At 45.7% G+C, this 25,975-nt stretch overlaps 1 protein-coding gene across 1 annotated transcript in view; it reads right to left on the minus strand.

Moving 5' to 3' along the window:
- The window catches only part of CCDC85C (coiled-coil domain containing 85C), a 111,950-nt gene that overhangs the window by 36,040 nt on the left and 49,935 nt on the right, over positions 1–25,975 (minus strand). Inside the window, exon 2 of the mRNA XM_077180680.1 lies at positions 7,501–7,577. Coding sequence (XP_077036795.1) covers positions 7,501–7,577 — 77 coding nt within the window. The remainder of the gene's footprint in view (positions 1–7,500; positions 7,578–25,975) is intronic.

A 25,975-nucleotide genomic window follows, 5' to 3' on the forward strand; every position in this document is an offset into this window, starting at 1 on the left:
AGAGTTGGGAATGAGATAAACAAAGTCCTGAACCATCTCCTGATAAAGCAGCAAAGGTCCCTTGCAGGATTCAGCTCATGCTGGGCACCCAAGTCTCTCCCCTCTGGAGGAACTCAGATATTCCAAGCTCTCTGCTAAACCAGGACTCAAGCAGCCAGGGAGAATCAATTACTGCCAGTCTCAATCTTTTTGAGTTAATCTGAATATTCTTTAAAAGTCTCTTATTAAGATTTAGATTTACATTTTTGGCTTCATGAAAAACAAAACAAAACTGAAAGTCTTGTCATAAACTTACAGTTTTGAGTAAAGAGGCTTTTTTGTTCTCAAAGCAATGAATGATTAACATCCTTCCCATTGTTGCCCAAGTAGTTTTCGGATGTCAGACTCTGAATCTTTCTTGATCTGGGCTTGAATTTGGCATTTTACTCATTGAAAAAATCTGGTTTTCAGCCTCTGCAGTTATTGCATAGTTTCCCCTCAAGACATTTTTCAGTACTTCTTAGATGGACAGATCACTGAGACTCTGTGTACTTTGAACTGCTCCACATGTATCAAAGACACAAAAAGCTGCTTCTTCATAGCCTGATCTAACTGCAATTAAGAGCTTTTTCCCTGGCCCTGTCCTCATACAGAGATAAAAAGTGGAATTTAGTGAAATTATTACAAAGCTGGTTAAGCACAGGATATGACTAATCCTGTATTTCACAGCTGGAGGTTAAACTGAGCCTCATTAAACCCAATGTTCTTGCTTACCCACAACAGAAACAAATGGGGCATGACAGAGCTTTGCATGTGTGCATCTCTCTCACACACTCTCTAACACTGAAATTCAGCTCCAGCCCTTCCAAAATTTTAAGTTGCAAGAAATTATATGATGGTCTCAAATTTGTAAGAGTGAATCAACCCAGCATGTCTCTTTCTATCTGTTAGTTGACTTCTGGATCCAGACCTTTTGAATTATATTTCCTAGATTTTTAGGGAACTCTATTTACATTCTCATAAAAATCCCTGGATGCCACAGGTGACAACCCCCAGAACACACAATACACCACCCAGATTTCATTACAAGTTGCAAAAGCTCATTTCTGTCACTGATCATGCACTTCAGAAGTGCATAAATGCACTTCTAAATATTTATTCAGAGAATAGCTATTTTGGTAAGTAGCAGCTCAAATCTCTGATGTCCAAAGTAAACTGAAGGAACTCCACTATCTTAGAGGGCTTGAAGGTATTTTGAACTGCTCCTATAAAAGTGTGCATTTCTTATCTGGGGAGGAAAAACATTTTATTCAATAAGAACATATTGTTACTTACATCTCAAGTCAACTTATTGGATAGCAGACTGGTCAGATCAGTCTTGTTATTGTAATTCATAGAAGAAGTGAAATGGAACACACTTGGACATTTGTAAGGGGATAGAATATAAGAAAATAAAGGTAGTATAGAAAGTAATCTTACCCCTAAGGAGTTGCAGCTGGGCTAATTATTAAAGATAAGGAGCAGACCTGACTTTAACAGGCCACAGCTGTAACCAAAGAGAAGAAGAGTGCTATAAAAGAGTGGATTGGTTGGTTGAGGAGGAACTGGAGACAAGTGGCTGCTTTGTGAAGAAGGAAGAGTCAGTGCCTGCAAGAAACATCAAGGAGGCATGAAACTCTTGCAATAAGGAAACACCACTGTGGGACTTTTGCAACATAATGACAGCAGAGATTGATTGGCTTTGCATGCTATGTTGGATTATTTTTTTAAGTTTCTGCTTCCACAACTAAGGAAGCAACATTTGAGGGATTCTGTTATCATATTTTGCATTTACACATGTAAGCAATGCAGTGCATTCTCAAAACTATATCAAAGTTTTGGTCTCGAGAGAGAAGGTCTCTGAAAATCTTTCTTCAAGAGTTGTACTCCAAAATGCATGGAGTCCTGTAGGAATTCTCACCATTTACTTGAAAGGAATATTTGGATGTGACCCCAAATACGAATCTCCTTTTTCATTACTTAAAATTAATATGCAGCTAAACATTGAAACACTGACTAAAAATGGTAATAGAGTAACTGAGGGCAAATCCCCTTCAGTATTCTGAATTTAAATGGAGACCAACTGCCTGGAAAACTTTCATGTCTGAGTTGCTCTGTATTACCAAAAAAAAAAATCCTATTTCCCTTGTGAGACCTTAAATTAAAGCAATTATACTTATCCTCCTCACACACAAACAATAGGCAGGCTTTGGGGAAATCAGACAGGTTTGTAATTTTGTTCCTGTCGTGGTGAGTGTGTGCAGTGCTCCTGGCACAAGCCATGGCCTCAGACAAACCTCCAGAGCCAATTCACAGAGAGGCCCAAATGCTGAGACCTTACAGCACCTCTGAGAGCCAGAGGCAACTCTGCAAGCAGGAACTGTTAATGGCAGACTTGGCACAGAAGTGGCTGATAATAAAATAACAGGGGAAATTGCACTCTGACTCTGCTGAAGCCAGCCAGCACATTGTGGGCAATTTCTTTTTCTCCTCCTTGGGAAGAGGTCAGAATGGCATTTCTCTCCACTGAATGGCATTTACATCTTTGTTCTTTGCAGTGCTCACATTGTCAGGCTCCTTTTGGCCCTGGGGTCCAGATTTTCCCTCTTGTTTTCAGAAGGATGTGCTGGAAACTGCCTGCTGAGTGCATGGTTGTGCCAAAATCCAATTTGCCCAAGAATTGTGGCAGCCTGCAGATGCTGTGACCATGGAAGTTCCTTGCTCAAACACCTCAGCCCTGTTTCAATAGCAGTGTTTCAGGCACTGCCTACTATCTAATGAGTTAATAATATCTACCATTCCTACTATTAAATTAGTTAATATTTTATTAACTCATTTAGCTGCAGCCTTTTAATTCAGGAAAAGCATGCAATTTCTTAAAAGTGAGACTAAGAACAGTTTTCAAGAACTTGTAGGGATGCTCTAAAGATCTTCCAAGGAAACTCTAAATCCCAGGCAGCTAGCAGGCTGAACTGCTGTCAGGTGCTGCTACTAAAGTCTATTTAGCAATTTTAATTAAATACTCATAAATCTCAAGGGCTGTCACTCCCTAGAGAAGAATTTTTTGTTTCTGCACCAGGGGACTTGTGAAAGAGGCACCAGGACTTCATTTTCAAATGTCCAGTTACTTGGAGCCTCACCTGCCCAATGCACCTGGTTTCTATAAAGCTGGGTGTTTTGAAACAAAGCTGTGTAATGTGCCCTGAGCATCTCTGAATAGGAAAATGCCTCTGGCATTCCTGCTCTCAAGAGAAAAGGTAGACACAGCTCAGCAGAGACTACAAACCAAAAGGAGTCCTGACAGCCAGCCCATGGTGCACAGTACTTGGTTACAAGGAGAGAAAAAAGTGATGAGCCCACACAGCCTAAAAACTCCAGTTTTAGCTAGAGTGTGTGTGTACAGAATGAGCTGAAAATGCAAAATAATGTGAAAGAATGGCCAGAAGTTTGTTACCCTTATTATCTCTATAATGTATGCACTAGTTATGAAACTACCCAGAACTGACCTTTGGAGCTCCTAAATGTTGTAAATCCAAGTCTCTCTAACCTTAAGGGGAAAGTGTGTAATTAAAAATTCCTTTTTTTTTTGTTCAAGGGGCAGCATGAAGGAGCTTAAGGGGTTTATTTTGTGCTTGGACACTTCTAGCTCAGAGGAATGGAAAGCAAATATGGTCTCCCACCTCAGGGATTGTATCTTAGCAATATGGAAGGTATCCTTGCCTGGTCAACCAGACACCAGTAAAGAAAGGTTAACATCAGCTCTTCTGGGCATTTCCCACAATGACACAGAGGAATATCAGAACTTCACCCACGTGATGTTGCACAGACCAAATGCATGCACTCAGCAGAGCACAGTGCAAGTCTTCCCTGGAGAATGTGAGGCTACAGAAGTGCTGCCCATGAAGCTCTCTGAAACCAACACCCAACGTTTCTCAGAGCTTTCATTCATCTTCTTCACACTGCAAAACTAAAACGTCCAGAAACCAGCTGCACCTGGGAGAAAGGTTCACACCATCCCCACCAGGCTTTGTGGGGTCTTTGCCACTGTGGCTACACCACAGACACCTACCAGCACTGCAGAGCAGGATGGAGGGGTCTTTTCTGGTAGTGGCATTTGCTACAACCTCTGCCCAAACAATATAAACCAGGGCAACAGAAGTTGTGGGTTGCCAGAATTGCTGCCAGAGACTTTGCCAGCACAGTGATGCCATCCAAGAGCGTGACCTTCTAGCTGACATGGTCACACCAACAAAGCATCACAGCATAAACTGTGTAAAAAAAGTAAAAACTGGGGTTGTTTCTCCTCAGAGAAAGGAAAATGGAGAGAGTGATGAGTACTGATGGGTTAGCAATGTCAGAAGCATATTATTTTCCAACTGGAAATGCACATAATATCCTTCCCTAGAAAGCAAAAGTCAAAACAACAAAAACCCCCACATATATGACTATCATAGTAACACCCTTATCTCCATTTGCTTTCCTCCCACTGCAGTGTGGCTTGTGAGATGGTATTTCTTGATTCCCAAGAGCAAGAAAAGCTCTCTCCATTAACCTGTTCAAATAAGTCACTAGAAAAACAGAAGTGTGAACCCCAGCACATCTGTACTTCAGGTGACATGTACAGTGCACAGCAGCTGCCAGGCATGGGCTGGGGAGCTTTTGCCTGTCCCACTGAGGCTTTCTTCTGAGTGCTTCTAGAGAAAGGATATGTGGGAAACAGGAGAAAAAGTTCAAGCTCAGAATCCCCTGCAATCAACATCTTGATTCCAGAAGGGGCTACAAAGGCACCACCTCTCAGCATAGCTTCACTCCAGAGATGTTGAAGAAGATAAAGCAACAAGTCTCACTCAGGATGCATCAGCCAGCAAAAGGGTATTGTGTCACTGGCCCCTGGAATATAAATCCAGCCATAAAGCTTGCAAATATCCTTTGCAGCACCAGCCTTCTCAGGTTTCTCTGGATGAAGCACTATTTCAGCTCTATGTTTAGCAGTTGGAAGGGAGCCAGGAAGACTTCCATAACCACCCCTGATTTGTTAATCCCTTAATGTACAGGCACTTTTTGTTACTTAGGACGTCAGGTTTCATCACCCCTCAGCACACTGGTGATAGAACTTCTTGACACCAGGCTGCAAATATTATTGCAAAGTCAATACTCCCAGGGAGAAAGCCAAGCCGAGCTGAAATGTGACTTTGGTGTTGACAAGCCAGTTTGGCACTGCAGAGTTCAAACAGCCAGGATCACCTGGCAACTTTGAAAACAGGAGAAAGTTTGCCAGGATCCTTTCTGACTAGAGTCTTATCCCAAAATCCACATGGTAACAGCAAAACACTTCCCAGTCAGACAAAGCAAGTAAAAACACAGTAAGTGGATTATGCTCTGTGGGAAAGTGCTGGGAACTATATGTACATATGCATGTGAGCCTGTGTCTATACAGATTTTCCTAATCTTTCTCATTAAAAGAGAAAAAAAATCCAGATCTGGGTGTGTCGTATGACAGACTGGAGGTGATGCAGCTCAGTATTCCCAGGGAGTTCAGCCAGCCCATGGTAGTCCTTCAACAGCCCTGATGCCCTAAGGACAGCTAAGCCCCCTCTTATAATAAGAAAAGTTATTTCCTGAATGTGATCTAAAAGAAGTTGGATCCTGGTCTTTTTGGAGAGCCATTGAGACATCACACAGGGGCTGCACAGCACATCACAGCCAGGCTGGCATCAGTGCCTGCTGCCACTGGGGATGTGACTGCCCTTCTCCAGAACACAGAGCTATTTTAAGGTAATGTCCCACCCTCCTGGATTCAAATATTTGTAATTATACAGCCCAGAAGGTGATGACACCTGAGGACAGTAGAGGAAAAGGCATAGCCTTCACACCCAGGGCAGCATGCAGGTGACAGGCTGATGAGCCTGAAGCAGCCCTGCACAACCCAAAATTAACTGGGTTTCATCCTAACAATGCAAGAAACCCATGCAGCAATGCAGACCCTATTCATGTTCACCATTAATTACCAACTTCTTCTTGACCTCCCAAGGCAGATCTGACAGAGTAAAGTGCTTGGCTGTGGCAGGACAAAGCTGGGCCAAGGGCACACTGAGCCCATCCCTGAATCCATGCACATCCCATCTGCCTGTCAATAGCTCCAATTAAAGCCACCAGACACCAGCTCAGTCACAGTTTGGAAGAAAGACAGGGGGACCTAAAATCAAATTAGCAATCAATTAATATATGAAGCAACTACAAAGCTGGTGAGTTGAGCACCCTTTGGGGTTTAACCCTTTGGTGCCCTCTGAGTTTTTTTCATGGCTAGTAATGCCAATGAGTATGCTGGGAGAAAGGAGTAATCCTTAAAAAAGCTCAGAGTTGGGCCAAAATGTGTATTTCAGAAAAAAAAAATTGACAAAATTATGTTATTAAAATTTCAGTACACATAGAGCTCTCTATTATTTTTGTGTGTTTATTTTAAATGAGAATGTTTTAAAAATGTGACCCTGGGACAATCTATTCTCCAATCTGGTGAAATGCAAAGAACAGCACAACATAAACTGGCAAAAAGGCATTTAAAAAAAATATTACCAGGGTTTTTTTATTTCCAGCTCTTATAATTGGGAAAAATCTGGAACAGAATTACTGTTTCACTAAGTGAAACATAGTGCTTGAAGTAAGAAGCAAAGTATAGGAAAAAATCTTTAAAAATCGCAGGAAGGTGGAACATAAAAGCAGTGAAAGGATGCAAAGAACAGGTAAAAAAGGGTAACTTTTCCAATGGTTTAAATAGACAGTGCCTTATTAAATGCAGCAGAGCTGCCCCTGTTTACACCAACTGCTGTGTTTCACAGGGGATCCAGAGGACATACCAGCCAGAATGGCTGTTTTCTTCTCACTGCTTGACATTGCTATATAAAGACAGGTAAGCAGCATGAGTGATCAAAAGCACAGTGGCACGTGGAGTAGAATTTGAAAGGGAGATGCAAGCAAAAAGTGCCCCTTTAGAGAGTCTGTTCAGATTTAAGTAAGATCTCAAATAAAAGCTGGGAGCCTGCACCACACACAACTATTCCCAAGGCTGTCCTTTGACAACAGTCTCCTCTTTCAACAAGATAAAAGTCGATGTAAATGGGCAAGGAAGGCAAAATCCTACAGCAAGGACAGGCAGAGCTGGACTCTGGTGGCATCCCCAGGAGCAGAGGTGGGTCAAGGAGCTCTGCAGGGAGGCATTAATGCCTCTCTGAAACACACACACAGACACTAACAGAGGATTCACTTTTTTTCCCTACGTTTTTTTAATTTTAACAAAAAGGAGACCAAATTCTATCCATTTTTTAATTTTAACAAAAGGAGAACACAATTCTGTCTATGAATTGTGTTCTTCCTGCACAGGATGTTTACCAAAAGCCAGTGTGCATTAACATGGGCAGTCAGACACAACCATAGGGAAACAGGAGAACTGGGCCACACTAGTATCTATTAGGCAATAAAACCTACCTGGGAAAGAAGCTTGTTGTCATCCTCCAGCAGCTTCACTTTTGTTTCAAGTTGCCTGATATAGTTGGAAGATGAATCTTTAGGAAAAGAGAAAAAAAAAAACACATTTAAGCTTCTTGTGGTACAGGGGTACAGGCAAGTATTGTGTCAGAAGCAACATGTTTTCCCATGTTTGGGAAGGACTTGATGAATAAAACCCTATGTGTGTAGGGTGATGAGGGACTCCATCAAAGGTTTTTTTCATTAAAAAGCTGAGATTTAGCAACAGTAATATCTTCCGTGGAGCTGCATCAATGCCAGTTTGAGGAGTGGGTGATACAGAAGGAAAGTAAAGTTGAAACACTGTGTTTTGTATATTCATAAAAGTAATTTCCTAGTTTTGAAGGCTATTCCCATTCATCTAGACTGTACCAAAATACTCCACAACAGAACAAGATGTTTTCTTTTAGGTTTGAATAAACAACCCCTCCAGACACGTGCCTTTTTCTTTCAAAAACAACTGAGAAACTCACAAAACCAAGCTGTTGGCACAGCTCTAAGAGGAGGTCAGTGCCACAGCTCCCAGTGCTGTAAAAGGGAGAGAAGTGTATTCAGCAAGGCCACAGAGCTGCAGCATGCACACAGCCTGACACACACAAGTGCCTAACCAGGACATCTGTTTTTTCTAGTGGAAGCACGTGTCACTAACCAGAAAAACACCAGGACAATAAAATAGGGAATACCCCCACATAAAATGGTAATATTCAACCTGAAGGAATGCAATGGCCAGTTTACCACTGCAGCAAGACAGCAGCACCAGACAGGGTGGCCTGGCACAGAAGAGAAGTCACTGGAGAGCTCTGTGGGTGGCTGACTGCTCTCCAAAGCATCTGGCTTTTGTTCTGAACCATGCCTAGAAGAAACACATCTGAAAATTTCACAGGGAAGAAAATAAAGGATGCTGGGACAACCTTTTCTCCATTCTCATTACAGCTTGATGAGTTCCTCCCATACAATTGGATCTTAGCAAAATTTCTCCTCCACTTGTAATTGGAGTAGCAGAGGCCATTAGCTGTCACAGCAGGAGGAAAAGTTTTGAAACATAAGTATATTAAAAACTCCAAACATTTTCCACACTGCTAAAGGGGCTCTGAAAAGTACAAAATTATAACTTCCCTCATCTCATTTATTATGGTTTGACTGCAGAAGCCACTGTTCCACCCCAGGACTTCCTGCTGAGCATGAATGGCCGAGGAGCCAGGTGCTGACCCAGGGGCCCCAGTGCCAGTGGGGTGTGCTGCTGTGGCACCTGCACCTTTTGGGAGCAGCCCCCCATGGAGAGCAGGCACCTCTGGCTGCAGCTCTGGCCCAGGAACACTCACCAGGCACGGGGGTGAGGCTTGGGCTGGCTCTGAACCTGCTGAACAGCTCCTCTCTGCCTCTGTGGCTGCCAAAGGCTCTCAGCTCTAAGGCTGAATGCTCTTCTGGCCCCTCAGCAGAAGGGCCAGCAGGGGAGCCACAGCTAATCACTGACTCTGCCTTGGCCACTCAAGGGAAAAACTGGAATATGCTCAAAAAAGTGCTACCCTAGACCAGTGCCAATGCACACAAAGGAACAGCAGGATGGATCTGAGTCAAGTGCCCATCTAAAGCACACTCTCAGAAGAAAAATGCTCAGTTTTTTGACTGGATTATGCTTTGTTCAAACCCAGGAAATCCAAACAAGTCCTCATGAGAAAGGTTAAGAAGACACTGTAGGGAGCTATGTAAGTTCAGTGAACAGCTTAAGTGGTGACAAGGTTCACAGCAACACCAGCTTGAGCTGCAGGGAGCACAAACTCAGCCCAACAACCACCCTAACATGGGGGAGTCTCCAGGTCAGAGAAGAGAGCAAACCAAGCAGGTTATAGAATCAATCTAAAGCACTTTCCCTGTGCAGGCCTCTGCACCACAGCATTACCCATGCACAGCTAAGGGTGGTGAGCAGCATGCTGCAGCAGATTGGTGCTGAATGCAGCAAGATTTCAGGATCAGCTTGAAGAACCTGCTGAATTAGTAATGAACCTGTCCTCCAGCAGGGTGCAAGGGGAGTTTGAGATTGTCAAAGCCAGGAGGAGCATGGATTCTTTGGTCTGACCTCCTCTGTGCCCCAGGCCATCACACTTTAACTTACCCCTAATATCAGTACAATAATACCCATTTGGCTAAACAGCTCCAAAACCACTCTCCATCTTTGTCTGAAGACAACCAGAGACTACTGGCTGTGTGCTGAATACAACAGCTTCCACTGGCAGATCTGGTCAGATAAGGTGTCCTCCCACCTGCATTCCAGCTCCACCAGTACCCTCACTGTGCCAGCAGCTACAAGGAATTTAGGTTAGTTGGATGAATGGTGATGCAGAAGCTGCCATGTTCAGGCCCTGAATGCTACCAGGACTGACTGGTTGGTTAATGAAAAGAATAGAGCATGACTGCCAAAGAAAAGGAAATAGAGAATTCTTTCCTCTCTATGGTTTCATACCCCTTACCAAAAAAAAGGGTATTCCTTGGGAAGGCAAGTCCTGCATCATTGGGAGCCAATGCACACCACTGGTTCTGAAAGCCTGACCTGAGAACTGCTAGAATTCTTCAGACACCACTGTTCAGCTGCAAACCATGTTTGATGTCTGACCTCAGCCAGAAAACACCCTATGAAAACATAAAATATACACAGGAAAAAAAATAGAAAAAAAAACAAATGAGTGCTCAGAGCCATCCCAGTCTTTGCTATGGCCTCAGAAATGAATCAGCTCCATCTTCTGGACCTGCCTGTGTTGAGGCAGGTGCCAGATGAACCATTTGCATCTTGATCTCAGTTCTCAAAAAGCTCATAACTCTCACAACAGCAGGCAGTAACACTGCCAGGCTAAACAGTGAAACTCCAGGCTAGGTCTCACCCATGTTATATCAAGAAACACATTCCCAACATTTTTCTGACTCTGACCTTTCTCTTATCAGTGAGTTTCCATCCTCTCCTGCCTCCCCCAGAGCCAGGAGACAAGGACAGCCTCAGTGACCCATCCAGGAGAGGCAGCAGGAGAGTTGGATCACTGACTGATCAGTCCCTCACGTCCCTTTTCATTAGAAATCAAACAAATGGTCCTCACTGCTGGGCCAAAGCTGTGAGCAGTGCTCCACCTTCACCAGCCCAAAAGCCCACTCTCCTCAGTGGCTGGAGCAGCTCCCAGACTCAGGCACTGGAGCAGTGGAACCCAGCACAGCCACCCAGCCACACCTCATGGCACTGACTTGGAGTCCACTCTCACCTGCTGGAGCTCTGCTGGTGACAGACCAGCATGGTGGTCAAGGATAAACTTTGTGGCACTTTCAGTGGGATGCCACTGGGGCCAACATCCTCCTCTAGTCGCCCCTTGGGGCCACAAGAACCAGCTGCACGAGCAGTGGGTGCCTCAGTGGGCTAGATGGCACCAGAGGGAAGGAAATTTCCCATCAAAACATTTCACATCCCACTCAGCAGCCTCCCTCCCTGTGGCAGCCATCACACAGCAGAGGAAGCTGGGGAGAGGCAGAACGTGCCCTGCCAGGCTGCTACCCACGACAGTGAAAACTGAAATCCCCATCAGCCACCCCTCACTTGCACCCTGTAAATTCTACAAGCTAAATTGCTCACAGTGCTGAGAAACCTGAAGTCCTGTTTCTTTACAAAGCCTTGGGAAAACCTAATTGGATGTAGAGCTCTCCACATTATGTCCATGAGAGGCAGAGGAGCTGTGCTCCAGCTCAGGAAGGCGCATTACTGTTATTATCCACCCTCCTCAAGATTTACTGCTCTAAAAAACATACTCCATCTGGAATGGGATGTAATTCAGCTTGGGTGCAATCTAGCTGAGTAACTTTTCTCCACATAGATAAACCACTTAATACTCATTACAGCTAAATGGAGGCAAGACAAATCAGTCTACCTTGTTTTAACTCAATGGTCTCTCAGAGAGCAGGGAACTGTCTGGCTCCTCAAGCTTTGTAAAACCATAAATTAGAAATTGTTTTTGCAAACAAAACAATCTTGCAGCCTGCAGAGCACAGAACAGTTTAATTTTAAAAGACACTTGTAGCCTTTCTGATTCTCATCTGAGATTTCAGAGGAATCTGGCAGAGGGGTAAATATGATAAATTACACATTTATTTTGACAGCAGCAAAATAAATGGTTTCATTTCCTTGTATGCCACTTCTCCAACCACAGGAATGCAGAGCAGAGGTTTGTGTGGTAGCTGCAAGGTTGGGATTGAGACACTTTTATTTAAGACCTTCTCATAATGAGGTGCTAGCACCTAAATTAATATAAGGGAAAACTACCCTTTACTTAGGGCAGCTCACACCAGAGATGTCAGAAAAGGTTAATGTAGGAGTCTGTGAGATGAGAAAATTGCAAGAGCCCTTTGAGGGGACTTACTCCCAGCATGACAGCCTGGGCAATACCAAACAAAACAGCAAGACTTGAACCAACAGAGGTGCTTTAGTCTTCTCCCATAGCTGCCCATTAAGGTTTGATCTGTCCTTTTGATTTGCCCTTTTGCTAGAAAGCACAGGTTACCCAGAGCCCAGCTGGAGTGCTGGCTGGCAGGCCAGGGCACGGTGCCCCACTGCAGCTCTGTCCCCCCAGGCAGCTCAGAGGTGCCCCACACACCCAGGAGCCAGGCTGGACACCCACTGCTTCCACTGCATCTCTTCCCCAGGAGCTACTTTAACTAAGCTTGATTCATGACAGCAAAGCACAGCTATATCTTGTCAATGTCCTGCAAACAAGGCTCTTCCTATCCTCATAAAAAGCAGCATCCCTAAAGGGATTCTCCCAAACCACAGAGGAAAGGCACACGAAGGAATGATGCTCTGCCAGATTTGCACCTTGCAGCCAGCTGCCTTCTTTGTATGATAGAATGCTGACATTTTCCCTTCCTCTCCTTCCATCAAAGATCATCTCATAAGAAGGCCTTCACCTGTGTTCAATAAAACACTTTGCTGTTTGTTGGCAGTTTCATTATCACATCTCTGCTCTTCCCCACTATATTTCATATTCGTAGTGCTCAACTGGTCTTGCTTCTTGACACACACAAGCAGGCTGAAAAATGGCCAGTGGTTATATCTTGTAAAGAAGTTGATTTATTAAAGCAACAGCACTCTTTCAGAGAAGTTGGAAAGCAGATGAAACTCACATATCTTGAATATTGTCATTAAAGGAAACTATTGGGAGAGATGGACAAATGCACCACCCTTGCTTTTCCAAGGCAGCCCCCATCTTTCTGCTCCCACCAGAAAACCCCAATTCCAATGTTCTGTTTCAGACTTGTGTGCAAGGCAAGATTTCACAACAGGCTGAAGTCAGTGGATGGATGCTCAAATGTGAGCAGGGCCACCACAAAGCCAAAGCTGAGTTACTCTGGTTCCACAGGTGCTGCCCTCTGCTATGGCACCACCAGGGTTTTCAGGGAATGCTCGTGGGTTTGCCTTGGTGCAGAATCTCAGAATAACCTGTGTGGGAAGGGACCTTTAACAGTCACCTAGTACAGCCCCTGCAGCAAGCAGGGACATCTTCAACTAGATCAGGCTGCTCAGAGCCTCATCCACCTGTCCTTGAATGTTTCCAGGGATGTCCTCTTGGACAACCTGTGACAGCATTTCACCACTGTCATTGTACAAATTTCTTTCCTTGTACCTAACCTAAGCCTGACCTCTGTCAGTTCAAAGCCATTAACCCATCTCCTATCTCTATATACCCCTGTAAAAAGTCCCTCTCCAGCTCTCTTGTAGCTCCCTTTGGGTACTGAAAAGCTGCTCTAAGACTCCTTGAAGCCTTCTCTTTGCCAGGCTGAACAACCCCAACTCTCTCAGCTTCTCCTCAGAGGAGAGGTGTTCCAGCCCCCTGATCATCTTCACATCTTTGTGATCATCATGTCCAAAATATCAATCTCTGCTAATCCCAAATCCCATGCCTTTCCAGCAGCATCTCAGTCACAGCCTGGGGTCTCGCTTGAGATGTGGTAAGAGAATATACAACAACAACATCTATGGTAAATAGAAGCTCCCAGTGTTTTGTACCTCTGCAAGATATTCAGCAAGCAAGCCATACCAACCTGCTCTAGCTCTTGTCCCACCACCTCATTCACTGTGGGTTGTGCAGGGAGAAGTTTCCTCTGCACTCTGTCAGCCACTGTTAGAGGTGGCAGGAATGCACTCACAGAAAGAGAACTAAGGCCAAATCTTAAATATTTCCATGGCTGAGGTGCAGCACATCTACTGAACAGACACTGCCTTTAGACTACAATAAATAAATGAAAGGCCCATCTGTAGCATCCAAAGCCACCCACAAGAACAGCTGTCTGAATGAGACTGGTAGGATCAGGCCTCATTTTCAAGGTGCAGGTGATAGCTCAGGCATAGCTTAGGTACTCAAACACTAGTCAAAACAACAAAGGAGTGTGCAGCCAGTCCAATCACAAATAACAAAGAAATATGGTCTCAGAGTAACACACATTTTTAACTCTAACAAGACTGGCTATGCACAGGCAACATGGCTGTGCTGCAGCTCTGACAGGATGGAACATATGCTGCTGCAGCTATTTAATTAACATTTCATAGCAAGCCTCTAACTACAAGCTCTGAAGGTTTTCAAGACTGTATGTTCCTGACTCAGTTTCAGTACATTAGACCTCTCAGGGTGTTTAGCAGCCTCAAGCTGGTCTGTAAGAGTCTGGTAAGGTCTCTCCTGACCCTGGTTGTTACAGCTCACTACTGTGACTTCCAGCCATGACATCATCTCTGCACACAGCAAAATATCTGCCCACAATGACTGTCAACAGTTGAGGAGCCCCTGAAATCAGGATTTCACTAGCAGGTGGCTGATAGGGAAGGAGCAGTGTGTGTGTGCCCATGTGCTGCAGCATGGTGGCTGCCAGTTTCTCCTTCCTTGCTTGGGTGATGTGTACATGACAATCTCTGGGGGGCTGTCCCTCTATCACAGCACAGAACAGCAGGCACCACTGGAGAACATCTGCATCTGAGGATGTCTAACCCTCACAACCATGAAAAACCTGCCAAACAGGAACCTGGTAAAACTCCTCCAAGTCCTGTCATCTGAATCCACACCTTCCCCCTCCTGAGGGGACAACCAGGAGCTGCTCTTCTGCTGCTGGCAGTGGGCAGGGACCCCAGTGCTGCTCTCCAGGGCTCTCCTCAGCCCCCCTGTAAGCCTGCATGCAGAGGACAGCACCTTCACCAGGCTTCTCACACGTGCTGCCTGCATGACAGACTGCCTCAGCCCTGGCACCAGTCACTGCTGGCCAGCCAGCTTTCCTGGGGAGATCCTTCCTGCTGTTCCCCCAGAAATCCTGAAGGTAAACAGCCAAGGAAAAAGAGGTGTTTGCTTTACAAGTTGTGCTTAATGCCTGACTTTGGGCATCACCCTGAGAAAAATCAGTGTGAGTTTCTGATGGTTCAGCCTCAGACTAAGCTTTCAGTCAAGAGTGAATAGACTGTAATTAGATGAAATAGGCAAACACAGTGATAGAAATATTAATTTCCAAGACACACACAGCCAGACAGTCTTGACTGGTGTACATGTAACAGAGAAAAGCTGATTTGCATCCCCTGCAGTGCTCTCCCTCCCTGCACATGGAAGCCTGCCCTGTCTGAGAAAGCAGGTGCTCTCCAGATCAACCCCAGGTGCTGCAATACCTGCAAAACCCATCAGAGCCCACTGACACCAGGCAAAATTCAGAGTTTCCTTGGCCTCTTGAAGAAGCCATTTGCTGTGCAACCACTAGATGTACCCAATGGTTTCTGCCTGAATGCAGAAAGGACAATGCTAAAGAAAGTATGACAATGTTCAGGTTTCAGGTGGATCAGAGTGATCCTGTCTTCCAGACACTGTGGGGCAAGAATTTCTACACCAGAGCTTACTAGATGATATGAAGGGAGACAAAAGAAGATACAGAAATTGGAGGAAAGACAGAGGAGGATCAGACTGACTACTGGAAATGATGCTGCGCTCCTGAAAACTTACAAAAGATGAAAAGATGAGTAACCCCAATAAACTGGAGGCTCTTTGAGGGCTCATGCCTCAGTTAACACAGCTTCATTCAAGAAGCTTTGCTTCCCATGTCAGAGCTGCACTGTGGCAGCGCAGGATCTTCTGCTGTCACCAATCCCAGCAGAGCAAAGCCATAGCCCACTGACCAGTGCCAAAGAAGTGACTTAGGAGATCATCATAATCTTCCTTATCCTGTACCTCTCTGCTATTGCCACAGATGGACAAGGGCTGATCTACCACAGTATGGCCTGAGCAGGACCTTCCAAGAGAGTCTAATTTTAGAAACTGAGAGATAAATCCTCTGCTTTTGATAGACCCGTGGATTGATTGTTTCTCCTTGGTACAACAAACTCCTTGAACCACATGATGGAATGGTCAGACTTGGCTCAAAGTTTGGGTCCAGCTGGGTTTCACTCTTCTGGGCAGGAAAACAGAGGTGAACAGAAAGTTGTGTCACCAGTGCTTGTTAGAGGAGAGAAGCTGCAAGTCACTCACTGCTAATGGGATTCTGCAGCTTTAATGATTATGAAAAGGTTAAAATGACCTGCCAGGCACCCTCAGCTGTTTAAGCCTCTTTTCCTTCCTCGTGCTGCTTTAATCTTGATAGCACAATCACGTGACCAGGTCAAAAAAAGCCCCAAAGCCGATTAGTGTCTTTCCACTGGCTACAAAGGACTCAACATTTGGAGTAGTGTGGATCTTTCAGCAAGAGTGGCCCATTTTGCTCCACAACCTCCTTCTGGGGGCACTGATGAACACTGCAGCCTCTAGAAGCCAGCAAGAGAGTATGGTCCCAGGGGAAATCCCTGAAACCTATGGGACAGGCTGTACTCATTTCTGTTTGTATCAATCCCGTTACTCAATTCCCCTCTCCCATTGCCAAAACCCAACCCTTCCTGTCTGACTTTGGATCCTGCTGAGGTAGCTGCTCTCCCTGTCTCTACAGCATCAACCAAAGGCTCAGTCCATCCCACTGCCAGCATGCCATGCTCACAGCCTCTGCCAAGGTCAACCCAAACCTTTGTGGCAGCATCCTTTGATTCCTCATTCAGCACACAGCAGTCCTGTGAAAAAGGATCTTGGAGACTATTGCAGCTTGTAAACTGTGCATGAACCAGTTGTTAGGCTGAAAACAATATCTGAGATCGTATCATGATGCAGAAACAAGAGACCTGTATGTAAACAAGGGAAATAATCCTCCTTTACCAGTGCTATTAAAGATCTTGAATACAGATCTGTGTCCACTTTTAGGCATCACACTTCTAGACTCACGCAGGCTATTTGGAAAAAATTCAGGAGAGAAATAAGGAGGATCAGAGTGTGGAAAGTATAATCTAGCAGGAGAGCTTGAAGGAATCCAGCTTGCTTAGCCTGGGGAAGAAGAGACCAAACATAGAATGCAGTAAAGGGTTCAAACATGTAAATGATTGCCAGAAGAATTGAAAAGTTAATAAATTGTACTCCATCTCCACCCAGGAAGAGCAAGGTCTCTAATAACAGCAATATTTAAGGGTAGAAGACATTGCTTTAGGAGGCAGTGGAATTGCCATTGATGATGACTTTCACAAGCAGGTTAAACAAACATCTGTCAGGAGCACTTTAGGTAGAGCCGAGTCTGACCTGGGGCAAAGGGATTGCTTAGGTGAAACTGAGAGCCCTTCAATCCTGTTTTCCATGTCTACCCTGTACAATATCACACAAGGAAAATCTGTGGATGTTTCACTTTAATTCCAGAAAGCAAACATCACGAGTTACTTGAAGGCAAAAAATGAAATCACTAAGCAGCCTCTGTTGTCTTGTCAGGTTCAGCAATCTGAAACCATCCATGCCTTTTGGTTTTTCATCACCTGCAGAAAGTCTCACCTAATTGCAGAGTGGCTGGCAAAGAAGGAAAGAGGGCTGGAAAGACTGTGGGGAGAAGAACAAGTGCTGGGGTAAGGCTCTCTGACACTACTGGGATGTTTGCAATAAAAAAGTTATATTAGAAACAGATGGCTGTGTAAAATACAGACAGAGGTTTCAAAAGTTTCAAAAGTACTTCCCCACCAAAAAAAAAAGAGGGCTTTTATCTTTAAGAGTTATCCAGCTTTTCCACATAAATTCACAGTCCTAAATCACAGAAGGCCAACATGCACGAGGCTTGGTATGACTATAGTAACAACATATGGTCTCTAGCTGAAAGAGCTTAAAAAAGAGGCTGCTCAGTGTATGTAGGCAAGCTGGAGAATGCCAGGAAACCACGTGGGTTAGGAAGCAGCCTCAGAAGCACTGACAGTCCAACTGTGGTCAAGGCTTGGAGGCACCCTGTCACAGGAAAGGGCTGGAGAGGGCTACAGAGACAGCAGGGTCTGTGTCTGTGAGTCTTTGGGCAGCACAAGTGAACGAGATTTGAAAATTGAGGATGGGAAATGGAGACTGGGTTGTTTTAAGCTATTTTAATAATGCAGAAACCCCCACAGTAAGTTGCTAACTTCCCCAAAACAACCACATGGAAGGTGGAAGCCCAAATCCTCTTGGGTTAATGCTAGTTAAACCAAGAGGAATTGAAAATGAAAGTCAAGCTGGGTTCAGAGTCCTCTGCCACCCTGTCACAGTGAGAAAGCTCTGGAAATAAGGCCTATCTGAAATGTTTGCATACACAGCTGTCCTGCTAAATTATCTCTTACAAATCCACTGAAATGAGCACAAGTGCTTCCAGAATCTCCTCCCTGGTTCCCAGTTTGCACTATTGCTGCTCCACTTCTCAGCAAGGAAAAAGAATGAACATCCACAATGAGCATTTTTCTCTTTCATCTCATCACACTAATCAAAATTGCACAGATCAGATCCCACCCAAACACATGCAGATTTGATCCCACCCTTGGAGGATTTGGTGGGATTGTTGCAGTTCCAAAAGCTTCCCCAGATTTGACCAGACCTTTGCTGAAATGTCTCAATTTTCATGGCAAACTTCAAACTATCCATGGTTCAAAACCCAGTGAGAAAGACACGAGGTTAATCCAAAGGCTTGTGAAATAAAACATTTGTAAATGAGCTTTGCTTTGGCATTTTAGGCTTCTCTGAATCCTTTAACATGTTCTCCTGGATAGATTAACATTACCTCCTAGGAAAGAAGCACTTCCAAGTTTTGGATGGCTGTAAATCTTCTATTCAATACTCTACATCCAAATGGGACAGCAGATTTTATGCAGAAATTCCCACTGCCAGGAATTCTGCTTAGAAACTGATAGCACAAAGCAGTCCAGCTGCAAAAGGGCTCTCTTAGTTTACAAAACTATTTCCTAAGCAACCTGTGAGGAGAAAGGCAGATTACCAGATTAATTGATGAGGGTTATTTTGTTAAAAGGGTAAATAAAATCTCAAATAGTTGCAGAAGTTTTCCTTCGCAAACATCAAGTTGAAAGTTTTGCAGGCTCTAAAAATGCATTTTGGGTTGTAAATCTGCTCCCCCCTTTTGCTTGGGAAGATTCTTCTGGACAATAAATGCAGTGAGCCTGGGAGAGGGCTGCATAATTATCCACTCCACACAATGGAAACCAGCCTTTCCAATACAGTCCTCAACCGTCAGGAATCCAAGCCGCGTGATAATTAAAACTCAAAAAATCTTCTTCCATCCAGACGGAAATTCAACTTTCATTTCTACTCCTCAAATAACCCCACCATGTCCAGGAAGCTCCCTATTAAAAAAACACTAAAAAACTCATAGATTCAAATGATGCCCTTCTGAGTACTGACAGGAAAAATTTAATTGGCAGTGAGGAAAAACTAATGATTAGGTTAATGAAAAATAGGCTGTATTGACTCAGGCCACTCGACCATTCTGATGAGGGTAAACAGCCCCCCCTCCTCCTCCCTGCTCCCCTCGCCTTTGTCTGCAGCGAGGGCAGGGCTGAGAGCAGGAACGCATTCCAAGTTGGAAAAAGGCTGGAGTCAGATCAAAGTCCTTCCACCCAGGGGCCCACAGGAGCCCAAAGCTTGCTGAATGGCCTCCATGTGCCCATGAATTCATTATCCCCCCCTCCACAGGCTGGCCTACATCTCATCTTTAACCTCAGCACTGTCTGCCCCCAGCTCTCTCCCTGAGCCTAAAGAAGTGCAAGGTAGCAAAGGTGTTAATGCTTTTTGCAGCAAAAAGCATTTCCCCAGTTGTAACTGGCATTGATGCACAGGATGCATCAATGCACCTCATTCCCACCTGGGGGCTGGCAGGGAGGGCTCTTGGCCAAGAGGTCAGGGAGATGCCTCATTTCACAGTGCCACACCCCTTGGGATGAGGGCTGGCTGGGAAACTTTGGGTAAAGCAGCTTTTGGTAGGAAAACACTGTTTTATCAAAAGAGCTTTTTTTTTTTTATCCCACACACTCAGTTTCAAGCAATTTTTAGCTCTGGATGAAATTTCTAGTCAGACCCTCAGATAGAAAAGGGGAGAAAGCCTAAAATAGCTGTGAGTCCATCACCAGGAAACGTCTAAATCCCTGCACACTAAGCTCTTCTGGAGTTGGGGATTGTAAGTGAATGTGTCAAAGACACAAATTTCTGTGGCCAGGGATATGGAGCTTTGCAAAACTGCAGGCAGAAGCCCCACACCCAGTCCTATTTGCCAAAAATAACTGCAGTTGTAGAGTCAGTGATTCCTACCAGCAAGGATGGGCACCTGGGAGGTTCTAGTGCTCATCTACAGCTCAGTTTTGGATTTCTCTGTGTGTTTTGCAGTTAGCTGGCTTAACGTGCTGGCCTCTCCCTGAGAGCCAGTGCTTTGGGAAGAAATACTCTGCTGCAGTCTGGGCAGAAGGGACTGTTCCCCTGTGACCTGGGGGTTTTCTGAGGAATTTATTTTCTCTTCCCCTGCCCTGTTCCTCCTTCCCATCCAGCAGCAGAAACCCCTCAGCCTCACACTCTCCTATTGCAGCCTGTAGTTAAACATTACAAATTACAGTTGCCTTCTAACTTAACTGGCTTGTGATAAACACAATCCAATGGTGGTGTGAGATCATGACATGAAGGTGTGCTTCCTCCTAAACATCTTCAGGGACTCACTACAGTCAGGAGAAACAGCCACACATATAAAATGATAAAGTATGCACATTTTATTCACAGTGCTTCAGTGTCAAGCTGGAAGATGGCATGGATCCAATCCCTGTCAGCTTTCACCTGAGAAAAAGTTCAACCAAAAAACCACAAACTGTGCCACAGAGGAGACCCTTTATGCCATCAGATTGCACAAAGAGAGCAGAGACTGTTGCCTATGTTCTTACCTGAGGGTGAAGGGAAATCCTCATTTTGGAAAACAGCAATGCCCCTACTCCTACCTGCAGCCCTTTCCTGGCGTGGGAGTCAGCAAGAGGAAATTAAACAGGAGAAGGGCTGTCAAGTGGAATGTGTTGGCTATGCCAAAACAGCATGGGCTTTGTCAGGACCAGCTGGGAACAGCAGTAGGCCAACCAAAAATATGCTATAACCCAGAACTGAGCAGGACAAGAACCCCAGATACCTAAGCAAGTGACACAGGGTATGGCTTAAGAATCCAAATACTGCAAATGTATAATTCATGCCTGGAAAGAAAGGCTCGACAATGCATACCTAAGAATTTCATAATGCACAGTGTCTGATGGGAGTAGAAACAAGGTGGAGGCACAGATTACAGTGTATCACTAGGCTGGATTGAAACAATGAGACAAGGGAACAAAACCTGTTTTAAAACAAGTTAATAGTACAGTGCTACTACAATAACAATAGGAGATATCATTTAGAAACAGCAAGTCTATCCTCAGATAAGTTTCCCTAATAATTGTAACTCACTTTTGTCCATGCTACCACCCTGAGCCAAGATTTTTAGGGAAATACACTAGAGAGCTGATTGATCTGTGCCAGAACTGGCCCCTTACAGGGGATGCTGAGCAACCCTCACTGTCAGGGCAGCTGTCCTGGCAGCACCCCACAGGAAAAATCCCTGGGGATGACAGCAAACCAGAGAACTGCACCATCACCTGGCCGGGGGCAGCTAAGGAGAGCCCAAGCACTTGGCCCCTGGGGATAATAAAATCAGTCCCACAATGATTCAGAGTGCAGGCAGCTGGAGGAGACCTCCTGATCCCCCAAGTGCTCACACAGCTTTGCAAAGGGCTGTGCAAACCTTTGCCATGTTTCCCTGAGGTTGCATGCAGAAACTAAAGCTATGCAACACCGCCAGCTTTCCCTGTTATTTATTAACCAGTTTATTGCCCCTCACTCCAGCCCTTGGGCCTGGCTGCTGAGGGCTCCCTGCCAGGCAGGTTGACTTGGCTTTCCTAGGCCAAGGCAGCCTTCATGGCTCACTCCCAGCCCCACCACACAGCAGCACACAGGATCCACCTCTGCCTGCTGGCTTCCAAATGCATATTCTGTGTTCCAGGCTTGAAGAGCAGGCTCCCAGCAGTGTGCAGCCCTGCTCCCTCCCTCCCTCGTGTCACATTCATGAGTAGGTTCTGCCTACACATCATGGCAGAGCAGGGGCAGAGGGAAGCAACGTGGAAAGGGACCCTGTGATGAGCATCTTCATTCCCAACCACGTGCTGCTCCAGGGATTCTCTGTCTGCTCACTGCCTGGGGCTGCTCTGTGTCCACATCTCAAGACTATCTGAGAACTAGCAGAGGGAGAGAAGATGGTCTTATTTCCACAGAATAGCTATTTGCTATTTTGCTAAGCACAAGCCCCCTAAAGCTGCTGCTATCCCCTATCTGCCCCCCAAATAATCAGGTGGGTTCATTTTCTAGGGGTGTATGCTGCACAGAGATGGGAAACAAATCGTTCACCCAAAGACAAAGGTTGTTTCATTGGTTCAGGCACAAGGATAGTGATGTAAAAATACATGGATGGTCAAAGTAACACCATTCAAAAAAGCACAAATATGTTTCAGGTCATCTAGGACAGAGGTTGCCAAATTATTTGTTTGCCAGTTACTCCCACTCTTGAGAAATATGTTCTGTGCCCTCCCTCTTACAAGCCAGACATTACATAGAAATAGCATTTTGAAAGGCAAAAAAAAATTAGGGGGTGCTGTTTCAGAGCCTCTGTTAGCAGAGCCCTGACTAACACCAGGGCCAGCCCCAGCTGCTGGCTTACTGGTAACATCCTGCTTTGGAAGACAGCAGCCCAACCTGAACCTCAGCTGGAGACCCTGCAGCCCCCCCATCCCTCCCAGAAATGCACTATCCCTGGGGAGCAGTCACATCTCCCTGGAGCCCCTGAAGTCACTGATAGCATCCCTCTCCTCCCCAAAGACAGATTTTTCTCACATTGTCATTTAAACACAACCCAGGTAGGTAAGTGCCCACGGCTTCCCTTGAGAAGCTGTGCTGCAGCCTAATAGCTTTCACCTTGAGGAAACATTTCCTGACAACTTTCTCCTTCACCTAATTTCATCCTATTATTCCTGGTTATAGAGGCTGGAGTCACCCCACACCACACCTCTCCCACCTTGCAGACACAGGGCTTGGTGAGTGCATCCCTGCTGAGGCTGCTTGCTCCCACTGCCAGAAAAGTGGAGACCCAACCTCACACTCCCTCACTGCCAACTGAACCTCGGCAGGCATGTGAGAAATGCCTGGGAAGTTGCCTGCATGGGGGGATTTGTTCTTCCCCCCTCCTCCCCATCACTGCCAAACACCCTCTGAATGTGGTTTTAAGTGACAGGTTGCCCCTGCCTTTCTCTAGGAAGTGCTTTGCAATGCCAATCTCCATCCCATGAACGCACAGCCTGCACAGCACTATTTGTGTTGACCAACAGGAATTTAATCAACCAACAATAATAAAGTGGGTAATACTCAATTGTACGGAGCCGCCAGTCAGATGAAAGGATTTACAAAGGCTGGATTGATCTCCAAGCCCTGGCAGCTTTCCCACGGTCCCCTTCTAATCTGTGGAGCCAGAGAGAATGCATGAAAACTCCAAAATCTGGGTTTTCCTGCAGGGTGGGTTAAGTTCAAGTAAGTCAAGCACATATGTGTATTTTTTTTCACGCCCCCCTGTTCTGAGGCAGGCTCTTCCCTCACCCTAAAGGAGCATCGTGCCGCAGCAAAGCCCCTTGGAGACAGCCAGCTTATGTAACCAGTAATGCCATAAGCACTACAATGTCTTTAGTGACAAAAAGGCTCAACACAGACTCGGACCAACTGCTGCCAATTCACTGCTGAGAGCTAAAGAGAAGAAACTGGTATTACATTGGGAAATCCATCAGCGCCAGCAGCCTTGCTTGAGCAGATAGTGATTTTCCAGCAGGTATGGGAACATCTGACACCACAAATCATTGGCAGGATGGTGTTTGCCTACTTGGGGGAAGAAAGGAAACCAAGGAAATGCTCCAGAGCATTTTTTGGCTGTAAAAAGATGCCTGAGAGTATGAGCTCTCAGAGGTATTTGCATGTGCCCCCCTGGCCCTCCACTTACACAGGCTGATGAAATCCTCACCTTCCTTCTGCAGAACCTGCCCACACTTCCAGCAGGGAGCCCTGCAAGGCAGGGTCAGGTGAGGGTGACACTGGGTCAGCACTGTGGGAGCTGACCCATTTGGGGTGACACTGGTCACCTCTGTGCAAGCCAATGTGATAGAGGGAGGAAGGCTGATTCAGGCATGCCACCCTCTGCACAAGACATGGTCCATCAGCACTGTGGGTCTCCTCTTCCAGCCCCTCAGTGGCTCCCCCTGAAACACACAGACACCAGCACATGGCTGAGCAGTCCCAGCCCATGCAGCCCAGAGCACTCATTCCCTTGGAAATGAGCTCTGGCTCACATCACCCAGACAGTCACAGCATTGCTGACTTTACAGCCATCTCCCCACTAACCAGGTAAGCATCTGGGCTTTGGGCCTGAGCTGCAGGAAGTGAGAGCAGCTGTGATACTGCCAGTGCTGGCTGCATAGGGGCCACCAAACCCAAGGTAACACTTCTGGACTGGGAAATCCTTGGGCTGCAAACCTCTGGTGGCTTGGGAGAGTATTGTAGGGAAACCCCTCACCATACGTGGTTATCACTTTGCCCTAGTTCTTATTGCCCTGAGCACTACTGGAGACAGGACATCAGGCCAGGGGGATCCTCAGTCTGACCCAAAGCAGCCATTGTCACAGCTTCCAGGCTATTTTCACCTCTGCTCCTCACGTGGCTCAGAGGCACTGCAGTGGAGGAGAGGACATCAGGGTGTCCATTGCCCTGGGCCACATGCAGCCAGCTATAACCACACTCACCCACACACCACGAGATGGGGGCAGAATTAAAAGGAAAAGAGAAATTAAACAAACACGTAGAAGTACCCAAGCAGGGGAGACAACACAGCAGAACAGCAGCATCAGCCAGCAGCACAGGCAGACTGGCAGCAGCTGCTTTCCAAGGGTCAGTTGCAATATCTGATTCATCTACATCCCTATCAACTGTCATAGCAGAGGATCTAATGAAAGACACCTTAAAAGCCCACCAGAATAATAATTTTAAAATCAATTGATGAAGAACAAGAAGGTGTGGGAGGGCCCTGCAAGCAGAGATGCCTCCCTTGGCTAGGAATCAACTGCATGAGCAAGCTGAGAGCCCACAATATGGGCATTGGCTCTGCTTTATGGCCAGACGTGGTTTGTGGTAGGAAGAAATCAGGGACAGGAATTTCCTGTAGTGGGAGGAGGTTTGGGCAGAGGTTTGGCAGCTTTCACCCTTGAAGCCAAGGTTGTTTTTGGTAGGTCAAAGTTCTCTGTCTACAGATGTATTCACCACAAACACTCATCAGAAAAACAAAGTAAACATCTCTACACAGTTGTGAGCAATCTCCCATTTCCATCCCCTCCTTCTTCTTTAGTCCTGAGGAGAGACCAAAAAGGCCAGCCTGGGAGTCACACCCCCATCCCACACTGGCCAGCTCACAGCACCTCCACCAGCTGGCTCCAGGGAACAAACACACCCATGCACCCAGCAGCTCCCTCCCCTCCAATCTGCACTAATCTGTGCAGTGTCTGTGCTGCAGAAGATAACTCAGAGGCGATGGCGAGCTCCCGAACACATCGCCTCTCTCATCCAGCAATTAATGTACATCACTGCCTGGCTGCCCCGTATCCTTGGGCCAGGAGGGACTGTCAGCATCCTAAAGTCATGATTTACAGAGGTAATAATCACAGCATCAGACTCATTACATGCCAACTTTTGGGAAATTAGGTGATAGATATTATTCATTAAGTTGCTACATGATGCCCATATCCATCCATCTGTTACAGCTGAGCTAACATTTTGGTTCAGAGCATGCAAGCTAATGGCTTCTTTAGGAGGGAAGCAGGTGCTGTCCTGAAAGGCAGTGAGGAAAAAGAGGAAGGCTGCAACTGGGTATAAATAATTTAACAAAAAAAAAATTAAATAAACAGAGACCTCTGAGACTTCTCAGACCTTGGAGGCTCCAT

This window comes from Agelaius phoeniceus, chromosome 6 (assembly GCF_051311805.1).
Source record: "Agelaius phoeniceus isolate bAgePho1 chromosome 6, bAgePho1.hap1, whole genome shotgun sequence".
Lineage (NCBI taxonomy): Eukaryota > Metazoa > Chordata > Aves > Passeriformes > Icteridae > Agelaius > Agelaius phoeniceus.